General features: G+C 36.2%; 1 protein-coding gene across 2 annotated transcripts in view; it reads right to left on the reverse strand.

The window, feature by feature from the left end:
- Nucleotides 1–452: 452 nt before the first annotated feature.
- Nucleotides 453–12663, reverse strand: part of LOC127638437 (diacylglycerol kinase zeta-like) — a 37200-nt gene continuing 24989 nt past the window's right edge. For both annotated transcript variants that reach the window (XM_052119966.1, XM_052119965.1), the window contains exons 21-32: nucleotides 12489–12589; nucleotides 12267–12346; nucleotides 9649–9718; nucleotides 9476–9516; nucleotides 9197–9387; nucleotides 7075–7131; nucleotides 6909–6937; nucleotides 6520–6569; nucleotides 4023–4143; nucleotides 3904–3940; nucleotides 3659–3758; nucleotides 453–3434 (exon numbers count right to left, since the gene is read on the reverse strand). In XM_052119966.1, coding sequence (XP_051975926.1) covers nucleotides 3318–3434; nucleotides 3659–3758; nucleotides 3904–3940; nucleotides 4023–4143; nucleotides 6520–6569; nucleotides 6909–6937; nucleotides 7075–7131; nucleotides 9197–9387; nucleotides 9476–9516; nucleotides 9649–9718; nucleotides 12267–12346; nucleotides 12489–12589 — 994 coding nt within the window. In that variant the 3' untranslated portion in view covers nucleotides 453–3317. The remainder of the gene's footprint in view (nucleotides 3435–3658; nucleotides 3759–3903; nucleotides 3941–4022; nucleotides 4144–6519; nucleotides 6570–6908; nucleotides 6938–7074; nucleotides 7132–9196; nucleotides 9388–9475; nucleotides 9517–9648; nucleotides 9719–12266; nucleotides 12347–12488; nucleotides 12590–12663) is intronic.

Consider the following 12663-nt stretch of genomic DNA (forward strand, 5'->3'; position numbering starts at 1 on the left):
CCATCCATCTATCCTTTCATCTAATCTCCAACTATCTATCTATCTATCTATCTATCTATCTATCTATCTATCTATCTATCTATCTATCTATCCATCCTTTCCACTTACTGAGTTAAAGAGACATAGAACAATGAAACCTCCCAAATGATAAATGAGTCAAAAATGTCTACACATCCATCATTGCCAGTAACTCATTCATGATGCAAAGACCCTCCTATGGAAAGGCACAGTTCAACATGATACAATGTTTACCACCCAGTGTTCTAAACAAAAAAGACACCATTGCTGAGATTAGGGAATGTGAGTGTAATCACAATGACGAATGTGTGTGCGTTTGCCAATAGAGTCTTCATTAAGTGAAGTCAGACACAATGTGTACTATTCTCAGTCAGTTAACCCCCTTAATGCCTTGTAGAAAATAATACATATTCAGACAACATCAATTTGTTGTTTTGAAGGACTTTATTTAATTTTTTTTTTTTCCAAGTAGACAGCAACAAACCAGCCCCAAATATATGACTATTCTTCTTGAATATCTAACAAAACTCTTATCTAGTCTTATAAAGCATTACCTTGATCTAAGTTCATATCACATACAAATGCAAGACCTGCATATCAGAACAGATTGTTCACACATTTTTAAAATGTTCGACAGATTATATACACGTCTTATCTATTTGGAATTGCATAGCAACTCATACAAAGCACAGACAAAATTGACACTTTATTCTATTTTCAATGACAGCTCACCACATACACACATATGGCAATCCTGACAACACAATGTTGTCCAATGGCTGCTTTGTAAAAAGACCAGCTTTCCTACCTCTGTTATTATTCAAGCATTTAGTCAATTTTCATGTACATAAAAAGACCCAGTTGAATACACAAGTAGTTGAAGATGATGGCATAAATATATTGATAACTCTGTCAGAGGTAACAAACAATGCAAAACCCAAGACCGCAACATACTGTATCCTTCGGTTCTCTCCTTTGGTCTTCACAAATGGCCATTCGTCACTGATAATGTGATTTATCAGTTCAGGATTATGCCTTTAAAGCTTAAATGGGTCTGGCAGCACAATTCAAGAACTTTCTGTGTATTTAACGCAGTCAATTTGGCCAGAAATCAAAACTAAAAAGACCAAGGCTCTTGCGTTGACGTTAAAGTTAACCTGAAATAAAAATGAACAGATCATACCATATTGTTAATTCAAAAGATTAGTGGTCAGTGCAAGCTTTATTTGCCAAGTAATATCAGGCAAATTATTTACTAACAAATAATTATGATTTATAAGATTATGGTACATGTGACTTAATGCTTCCTAACAGTGATTCTTAAATAGTAATTCATGGAATGCTTTGGGAAAATCAAGCGTTTACAACAAAGAGAGAAAAGGCCCGTAACAACAGCTGAGGAAGCATTCTTAAACGCAGGAGGTTATGAAAACATAACCGGAAAAAACATTTGAGAGTGGAAGCCTAGCAGTACACTGCAAAACATAATTTTCTTAATCAGTATTTCTGTGTAGGATTTAAGTAAAAATGTTTAAACATCCTTAAAACAAGATAACGTAAAGGAATATTCTAAGCTCAATACAAGTTTAGCTCAATCAGCAGCATTTGTGGCATAACGCTGATTACCACAAAACATTATTTTAACTCATCTGTACTTTTCTTTAAAAAAGCACAAATCGGAGTTACTGTGAGGCTCTTACAATGGAAGTGAATGGGGACAATGTTTGGAGGGTTTAAACAGAAATGTGAAGCTTATCATTTTATAAAAGCACTTAAATTAATTCTTCTGTTAATACTCCTGTATTATTTAATCTGTAAAGTTTAATTTGTCATTTTTACAGTAAATTTAGGGTTTGTTGACATCACGTCATTTTACACCGAAAAGGCGAGTGATTTTATAACACTAAAATCATGTTAACATGCATTTTGTTTGTTTTATGGCTATAAATGAGTATTTTAACGTTTACCGATTGGCCCCATTCACTTCCATTGTAAGTGTCTCACTGTCTCAGTTTGGGATGAGTCAAAGTAAATTTTTGTGGTTATCAATATTATGCCACAAATGCTGTCGACAGAGCTTAACTTATATTGAATCCAGAATATTCCTTTAAGCAAAATGGCAAAAGATATTAACATTAATTTTTCAGAGAATATATCGGTATGTTCTTACCCCATTGTCAAATTGTTCTTTCTGGTTTTAGGCATAAATGTCATAATTTAGTGACGTTTATGCTTAAAACAAGGAAAAACATCTTGCCAATGGGGGGAAAAAATAATAAAACAAAAAAGGAATATTCCAGGTTCAAGACAAGTTAATAATGATATATATATATAATGTTAGTAGGCAATGTTATCACACTAAAATCATGTTAAAATACTGTATTTAGTGTTTATATCATATGGCTATACCTCTTTAAAACTATGTTTATTTTAGTGTTTATGGACTGGCCCCATTCACTTCCATTATAAGTGCCTTTTCAGAATTTTTTCTTCTTTTTTAAAATGTAGTGAAGAGTCAATCAACATTATGCCACAAATGCAGTTAATTGAGCTTAACTTGTATTGAACCCGGAATATTCCTTTATTCAAGATATAGTCCCTGAAAACAAGTCTTTGCTTCTCAGGTAAATTTGTCTGATTTTTAAAAGTGTGTTTAGATATTTTTACAGGAAACCAAGATTTAAAAAAAAATACTGATTTAAGAGTTTTTTAGTTTATTTGCAGTGCAGATATTTGCAAAAGTTCAGTAACTTGCAAGAGTAACTTGTGAAGTTCATTAACCGATAAACTTCGTTCACATAACTATTAAGTCTACGCATATCTGCAAAAACTTTAGATATGCAATGAGTAACAGAGTTTTTAAATCCAAACAATTTTATACAATATTGATGTAGTCAAAAGCAGCAGTAGTTTCTTTCCAAATAAAACCTCTCTTTTAACATTTATATAACTCCCTTGAGGTTTATCTGCTTTGCCTTATAGTAGTTATAAAAAAGCCACTTTAATTCAGGGTTATTTCAGCCCTGAATTCCCAGAAATTTTGCACATTGTGTTCTAAGGAGCAAAGCGATGCCTGTTTGTGGCGTCCTGATAGATGGACGAGACGCAGCAAACTCATGCATTCTGAAACATGACACAAACACTGTCTTTTTGGCAAAAACATCGATAGAGCAAACAAACTAATTTCTGTAGACATGCTGCCTCACAACATTGCTGTGCCAGATAAACTGGACCTGGGAGAGGCGAGTTTTGCTCCAGTGGTTTTAGTGGTTGTTGAGTATGACAGTTTTGGATGCTGCTCAAACAGCGGTCTCATGGTCATCTCTCTGGATCATCTGGTGGTGCTGCCGGTTTTCTAAGTACTCAGCCAGTTCAAAGTCCTGAGCTTTCTCCGCATACATCTTTGGAGTTTCACCCTGCAGGTAAAGGGAGACATTTTTAAGCCTTTTCACCAATTTTTTAAAGAGGGGGGTGGGGGGAGAGGATTGGGAAATGTTGCCAGCCAGATTTGAACTAATGCCAGCCATGTGAACAACACAGCTCATGTTATATGACCCTGGGTGTAACCCATGGTAGAAAGAGCACAACGAAACACAGAGCTGGAAGAGGTTCAGTATGAGGACTATGTGCATCTTCTCACCTGTAGGTCTGTCTTCATGAGGGATGCACCTGCCTCCATCAGGTAATAGCAGATCGTTCTCTGGTGTGATGCAGCTGCCTTATGCAATGCTGTCTCCCCTCTGAGTCACAAACACACAAAAACATCTCCTAATCATGGCTCCTATGACTCAGAGTCTGACAGTTTAAAGACTGCATACAATAAAACTAGTTGATTCTCTTTAACCATGAATCAGACGGTGTAAAAGAAGTTTCATTTCTACTTACGTCGATTTCACTGTCACATCAAGGATGCAGGCAGGAGCTATTCACCAAAGACAGCGAAAGACAATTAGAAATGAAATGTGCAGTAAGATCAAACAAAGAGTCAAGCGTAACTGACTCACCATTCTCAATGATATACTTGACAATCTCTTTGTTGCTGACATCGACAGCGTAATGCAGGAGGGTGCAGCCGAACCGGTCCTGCACCAACAAATTTGTTCCGTTTTCATGCATCTGTACTAGCTGTGAACATCAGTGACAGATAGACAGTCCGTCAGATCTTGCAATGTTAGGTAGAGAACTGATACATGCCATCTTTTGGGTGATTTACATCCATCCATCTTTTAATCTATCTGTCTGTCTGTCTATCTATCTTTTCATCCTTTCCATCCTTTCATCTAATCTCTTTCCATCCATCTTTTCATCCAACTTTATATCTATCTATCCATCTATCCTTTCATCTAATCTCTTGCCATCCATCTTTTCATCCATCCATCCAATCTTTCTATCCATCTTTTCATCCAACTTTATATCTATCTATCCATCTATCCTTTCATCTAATCTCTTTCCATCCATCTTTTCATCCTTCCATCCATCCATCTATCCTTTCATCTAATCTCTTTCATCCATCTTTTCATCCATCCATCTAATCTTTCTATCCATCTTTTCATCCTTCCATACATCCATCCATCCATCTATCTATCCTTTCATCTAATCTCTTTTCATCCATCCATCCAATCTTTCTATCCATCTTTTCATCCTTCCATACATCCATCTTCATCTATCCTTTCATCTAATCTCTTTCCATCCATCTTTTCATCCATCCATCCAATCTTTCTATCCATCTTTTCATTAATCCATCTATCCTTTCATCTAATCTCTTTCCATCCATCCATCCAATCTTTCTATCCATCTTTTCATCCATCCATCCATCCATCCATCCCTCTATCCTTTCATCTGATCTCTTTCCATCCATCTTTTCATCCATCCATCCATCCAATCTTTCTATCCATCTTTCCATCCATCCATCCAATCTTTCTATCCATCTTTTCATCCATCCATCCATCCATCCATCCCTCTATCCTTTCATCTAATCTCTTTCCATCCATCTTTTCATCCATCCATCCAATCTTTCTATCCATCTTTTCATCCTTCCATACATCCATCCATCTATCCTTTCATCTAATCTCTTGCCATCCATCTTTTCATCCATCCAATCTTTCTATCCATCTTTTCATCCTTCCATCCATCAGTCCATCTATCCTTTCATCTAATCTCTTTCCATCCATCTTTTCATTCTTCCATCCATCCAATCTTTCTATCCATCTTTCCATCCATCCATCTATCCTTTCATCTAATCTCTTTCCATCCATCTTTTCATCCATCCATCCAATCTTTCTATCCATCTTTCCATCCATCCATCCAATCTTTCTATCCATCTTTTCATCCTTCCATCCATCCATCCATCTATCCTTTCATCTAATCTCTTTCCATCCATCTTTTCATCCTTCCATCCATCCATCTATCCTTTCTATCTCATCTTTTCATCCATCCATCCAATCTTTCTATCCATCTTTTCATCCTTCCATCCATCCATCTTCATCTATCCTTTCATCTAATCTCTTTCCATCCATCTTTTCATCCATCCATCCAATCTTTCTATCCATCTTTTCATCCATCCATCTATCCTTTCTATCTAATCTTTTCATCCATCCATCCAATCTTTCTATCCATCTTTTCATCCTTCCATCCATCCATCCATCTATCCTTTCATCTAATCTCTTTCCATCCATCTTTTCATCCATCCATCCAATCTTTCTATTCATCTTTTCATCCATCCATCCAATCTTTCTATCCATCTTTTCATCCTTCCATCCATCCGTCCATCTATCCTTTCATCTAATCTCTTTCCATCCATCTTTTCATCCATCCATCCAATCTTTCTATTCATCTTTTCATCCATCCATCCAATCTTTCTATTCATCTTTTCATCCATCCATCCAATCTTTCTATCCATCTTTTCATCCTTCCATCCATCCATCCATCTATCCTTTCATCTAATCTCTTTCCATCCATCTTTTCATCCATCCATCCAATCTTTCTATCCATCTTTTCATCCATCCATCCTAATCTTTTCTATCATCAATCTTTTCATCCATCCATCCATCCAATATTTCTATCCATCTTTCCATCCATCCATCTATCCTTTCATCTAATCTCTTTCCATCCATCTTTTCATCCATCCATCCGATCTTTCTATCCATCTTTTCATCCTTCCATACATCCATCCATCTATCCTTTCATCTAATCTCTTGCCATCCATCTTTTCATCCATCCAATCTTTCTATCCATCTTTTCATCCTTCCATCCATCCGTCCATCCATCTATCCTTTCATCTAATCTCTTTCCATCCATCTTTTCATCCATCCAATCTTTCTATTCATCTTTTCATCCATCCATCCATCCATCCAATCTTTCTATCCATCTTTTCATCCTTCCATCCTTCCATCCATCCATCTATCCTTTCATCTAATCTCTTTCCATCCATCTTCAATAATAATTAAAATGCTGATGTTCAGATTGATTTGTGTAAATCTTAGACAGGTTATTTTTAAATACCTTTTCAAAGTTGTCAGACTTCACAGCCTCAAAGATCATGTTTATTGACTCTGAAAGAAATTGAAGAAAATATGAAACACTTTTCTTGTATTTAATGTATAATTAGAGAAAGCATAAACACATCAAGCCTTAAACAACCAGTTAAAAGTTTTGGCTTATGCTTAAATGCTTCGGATTAGTTTGCTAGACAAATATAATTGTGCCTATGCATTCATTTCTTTGCTAAACTAAAATTTTATTAATTATTTTAATGGATGAGTTGGACTGGATTATTTCATAATGTTTATGACTTTATTATTACTATTTTTCACATATTAAAACGTTATTAAAGCATGAGAAGGTGTGTCCAAACTTTTAATTAGCAGTGTATATTTCATATATGTATCTACCTTGATCTGCGTCATTCCAGATGTCTAACCTGTGAATCCATAGAACAAAATAATATTGCATGTTAACTGAGCAATATTCATAATCTAAAGTTATGAAACTACATTAGTAAGGCTCAAACCCCTAGGAATAAAAAATTATGAAACATTGTATATTCATTGACAATACCTTGAGTCTCCTTCGGGTGTGTTTGAACGATTTATATTCATAATTTTTGCTCCCCTCCTTTGATATGAAATACAATGGACAAAGACAAACAACAAGATATGTCAGATATTCATTTGAAAATGAATATCTTGTGGTCTCTCGTCAACATATAAGTACCATGGCTTATGAACATCGTACCACTGAAATACTATGTTTTTGGGACATGTAACTTGGTGGTACCATATTATTATTTTAAGTAGTTTGGAGTTGCATGCTAAGACCATAGCATATGGTAATCATTCAGTTCCATTGTATATGTCACAGTACCATGGTATTACCATCTGATATCATCACTATACCATGGTAAAGCCACAGTACTTTTTGTAAGGACTGATCTAGATAGGAGCATAATGGGATGGGATGGATAACTGTGTTGGCTTGTTTTGTTGTAAATGCGTTGTAAATAGCATATGACATAACACTATATGATATGCAGCAGGTCCATATGGAGAACATAAAATATAATGGATTAGGAAGAACTGGGAGTCAATTCCAGAAAGAATCGATGGTTTTATTCAGATGCACTGTTTATTAAATCTCCATGGAAACCGTGAAAGCTTCTGAAGGCAGATTAATTCTAGATTTACCATCTTAACAAATGGTAAATGGTCTGCACTTATATAGTGCTTTTTTAACCTTAGCGGTTTTCAATGTGGGCCGGGAATCGAACCGCTAACCCTGCGATTAGTGGCCAACCTGCTGTACCACCTGAGCAACAGCCACCCGGGTAGTAGTATGGCAGTAACATGGTAAAATGATGGAATCAGATGGTAATACCATGGTACTTTGATATCCTCAATTGTATTTACATGCTACTCCAGGGTGCTTTTTGGTGTTCAAAAACACCATAGCTATAGCATGGTATTAACCCTGCTAAATACATTATTGTTCATTGTTAATTCTTGTTAGTTCATAATGCATTAACAATGTTTTGTGTATATGACTTTCAATGTGTATATGACTTACAAAAAGTTAGTACATGTACAAATTAACCTTAAAGGAATATTCTGGGTTCAGTACATCGTTGTTACAATGAGGCACTTACAATGGACGTGAATGTGGGCCAATTTTTTGAGGGTTTAAAGGCAGAAATGTGAAGCTCATTATTTTATAAAAGCAATTAAAAGAATTCCGCTGTTAAAACTCATGTATTATTTGAGCTGAAAAGTTGTTTAAATCGTCATTTTCACAGTCATTATAGGGTTTTAGGGTTTGTTGACATTACAACATTAATGAGTATTTGAACGTTTGGGGAATGGCTCCATTTACTTCCATTGTAATTGCCTCACTGTAACTCAGATTTTTGTCTTTATATTGGGTTGAAATGTGACCTATGCATGTTCTTGATAGATTTTGTGAGGTTCGCCCCATTGTTTGTAAACTGTGTATAATTTACTGTAACAGAACAATAGCAACAATGAGGTCTGACAGATGGGATGTGTTTTTCTAAGTATTACACTGTGCATTAGGCCGGGGGAGGGTGAATGTATACACTGATAAATCAGTGTTTAATAGCAGGGGGGTCCGTGATGGGCTCAAACTTTTGGTCCTCATTGTATATATTATATATTTTTTACAAAACAATTACTGTAGTGGTACTTTAATATATACCATGGTACTGTATAATTACCATATACATATGCATGGTATTTAAGGGTACTTCAAACAACCAAGGTGCATGTCCAAAAAATATATTAATAACATGGTACTTTTTTGTAAGTGCATTCAAATGTATTGTTCTTAATATACAGTGGCTTAATTACTATAGATTAATACTAACGCTACAACACAACAGTTGGCTGAATGGATACTTAATATGTCATTATTTAGTCTCTTGTGGGGACAAAACTCCTCTTTGCTAAGAGTTTTGTCAGCTTTTGCTATACTTCTGGAGGGCATTTTCAGAAATGTTGTGCCCACAGGCAAAGCAACACCTGCCCACACATAAACTCAGCTACTCAACAGTTAAAAAGCAAAATAAAATTGCACTTTTAGGCTGCTCTGTTTGCTACCCTGACAACATCTCAGTTGATACACCTTAACCACATGTTTTTTTTATATGAAGTGACTCATTTCAACCTACCTGCACAGTGGAGAAGGCCCAGGAGAACAGGCAGGAAAAGCAAACTGGTGTGTTGTTTTGGAACATCCCCCTATGGTTTCCATCGCCCCCGGCATTCCGGGCGACGTGCCCACCGTCTCCTTGGTGACCAGCTCTGGGTCCAGGATGAAAAGCTCATCCTGGGAGATCTCTGTCACATAGTTAAGATGCTCCTGCAGAGAGATGCAATGTTTCAGAGTAAAAAGGAAAAGTATGACACGTAAAACAAATGTAAAACTAAAAGTTATTTTTTGCATTTACCTGACCGCGGTCTATTCTGTAGAAACGGTCCGCAGTTGTAGCTGTGAACAAATCAAACAACAACAAAAAGAGTGATTTTGCACTGCAAAAGGTAATTTTTACTATTTAATTATGATAATTGTGTTTTACAAATTCTCTCCTCTTTTGCAAATAATTTGAAAAGCTGTGCTTACAGTCCAGGAAGCACCATTTTGGTGAAAGCTTTGGCATGTTTAGTGTATCTGTATTCACTCCATCCACGTCCTGAGAGAGAGAGAGAGAGAGAGAGAGAGAGAGAGAGGCAGCGCAAGTGAAAAATGGCTCCTGTCCAAAACAGTCTCTCTGTGTGACTTCAATTAGTCACAATGTTTTTTTCTCAGACTTTAATTGAACAGGAAGTCAATGTGTGAGGATTGTCACATGCACATATGTTTGCCTGAATTGTGGTAATTACAGAAGAAAGTGGCTAAATTTACTCTTAAAAGTAAAACACATAATTTGTGCCACACTGACGTGTTAACGTCACCACAAGAAACTGATTTCAGACTACTTTAAAAGAAAATGTTTCCTCTCTTCCAGGCAAGTAGCATTAACACAAGTCTTTTGTTTTGTGAAGAATGACTATGTAAAAGATTAAATTAAAATGTATTTGTTACATTAAAAAAAATCTCAACAACGGTCATATACAATTGAAGTCAGAAGTTTACATACACCTTAGCCAAATACATTTAAACTCAGTTTTTCGTAGACAACATCATAGGTGAGTTAGGATCACAACTTTATTTTAAGAATGTGAAATGTCAGAATAATGGTAGAGAGAATTATTTATTTCAGCTTTTATTTCTTTCATCACATTCCCAATGGGTCAGAAGTTTACATACACTTTGTTAGTATTTGGTAGCATTGCCTTTAAATTGTTCAACTTGGGTCAAAAGTTTGGGTAGCCCTCCACAACTTCTCACATATGTTTCACATTCCTCCAGACAGAACTGGTGTAACTGAGTCAGGTCTGTAGGCCTCCTTCAATGCTCACAAATGCTTTTTCAGTTCTGCCCACAAATGTTCTATTGGATTGAGGTCAGGGCTTTGTGATGGCCACTCCAGTACCTTGACATTGTTGTCCTTAAGCCATTTTGCCACAACTTGAGGTGTGTTTGGTGTCATTGTCCATTTGGAAGACCCATTTGCGACTGAGCTTTAACTTCCTGGCTGATGTCTTGAGATGTTGCTTCAATATATCCACATCATTTTCCTACCTCATGATGCCATTCATTTTGTGAAGCCCAGCAAAGCACCCCCACAACATGATGCTGCCACCCCCATACTTCACGGTTGGGATGGTGTTCTTCGGCTTGAAATCTTTACCCTTTTTCCTCCAAACATAACGATGGCCATTATGGCTAAACAGTTCCATTTTTGTTTCATTAGACCAGAGGACATTTGTCCAAAAAGTAATTTCTTTGTCCCCATGTGCATTTGCAAACTGTAGTCTGGCTTTTTTTATGTCAGTTTTGGAGCAATGGCTTCTTCCTTGCTGAGCAGTCTTTCAGGTTATGTCGGTATATGACTCATTTTACTGTGGATATAGATACTTGTCTACCTGTTTCCTCCAGCATCTTCACAAGGTCCTTTGCTGTTGTTCTGGGATTGATTTGCAAGGTGGTGTTTATACTTGCGTACTATTGTTTGTACAGATGAGGTCTTGGCTGTTTTCTTTTGTTTTGCCAATGATGTCAATCAAATAGGCACTGGGTTTGAAGGTAGGCCTTAAAATATATCCACAGGTACACCTCCAGTTCAGTACACCTCCTTTCAGAAACTAATTGGCTAATTGTCTAAAGGCTTGACATCATTTTCTGGAATTTCCCAAGCTGCTTAAATGCACAGTTAACTTCATGTATGTAAACTTCTGACCCACTGGAATTGTGTTATAGTCAATTAAAAGTGAAACAATCTGTCTGTAAAAATTGTTGGAAAAATTATATAAACGACTTGCCAAAACTATAATTTGCTAATATTAAATCTGTGGAGTGGTTGAAAAATGAGTTTTAATTATCTAAATGTATGCACACTTTAACTGTAAAAATGTAGATTAAAAACATTATCACCACCTTTTTTTTTAAATTGTCTTAAAACAACATTTTGACAATGTAGTTGTGCTATCTTGGTGGCTCTGAATCTGTTTAATGACAATGTGAACTGCAGTTCATAACCCATTTCATTTAAGGAATAGTTTACCCAAAAATTAAAATTCTCTCAACATTTACTCACACTCATGCTATCCCAGATGAGAATGACTCTTTCTTTTGCACAACACAAAGATCTTTAGAAGAACATCTCAGCTCTGTAGGGCCATACAATGCAAGTGAATGGTGATCAAAACTTTGAAGGACATAAAGGCAGCATAAAAGTAATAAATAAGACTCCAGTGGTTTAATCCATGTTTTCTGAAGAGATCCATTCAGTTTTGGGTGCAATCAGACCAAAACACTTTTTCACTATAAATCTTGACAGCAGTCCTGTTATGTGCTTTTTGGATCTTAAAACTTTTGGTCACCATTCACATGTATTGTATGGATTTTCTTCTAAAATGTTTTGCTTTTGTTAAGCAGAAGAAAGAATGTCATACACATCTGATATAGCACAAGTGTGAGTAAATGATGAGAGAATTTTCATTTTTGGGTAAACTATCCCTTTAATGTAATCTGACGTATTTCAGTGTGAAACAGGATATTCAACAAATATTGGGAGGTTGTTGATAAATCATCACGTTGACATATTAATAACCAACATTCAACAAGCTGAAAAGCACCTCATGTAGCTTCTCAATATGGAGCCGACACATCTCCAAATCACTGGTCCCAGGAACTGTAATTACCCCTATGGGAATTGCTGAGAAGGTGAAAGCAAAGAGAGAATGAGGTCAGGTTCAGTTTATATATTTGAAAGGCAGTAGGTTTTACAGAGGGAGTTTGTTTGTGACTAGGTTTTGATAGCTGTTTAAAGAGAGAGGTGGAGGAGACGAGACACTCACAGGCTTCCCTGAGCTGCTCCTTATCATAATGCAGTGCTTCATAATCACACATGCTGATGCGGTTCACCTGGATCTGAATTTTCTCTGTGATGGGCTGCTGACTACATCCAGAAGACGGAAAAAAACATTCAGATTTGATCTTGATAATTTTGTAAAATATGAATGTGTGGTGTGT

The sequence above is a fragment of the Xyrauchen texanus genome, chromosome 46, assembly GCF_025860055.1.
Source record: "Xyrauchen texanus isolate HMW12.3.18 chromosome 46, RBS_HiC_50CHRs, whole genome shotgun sequence".
NCBI lineage: Eukaryota > Metazoa > Chordata > Actinopteri > Cypriniformes > Catostomidae > Xyrauchen > Xyrauchen texanus.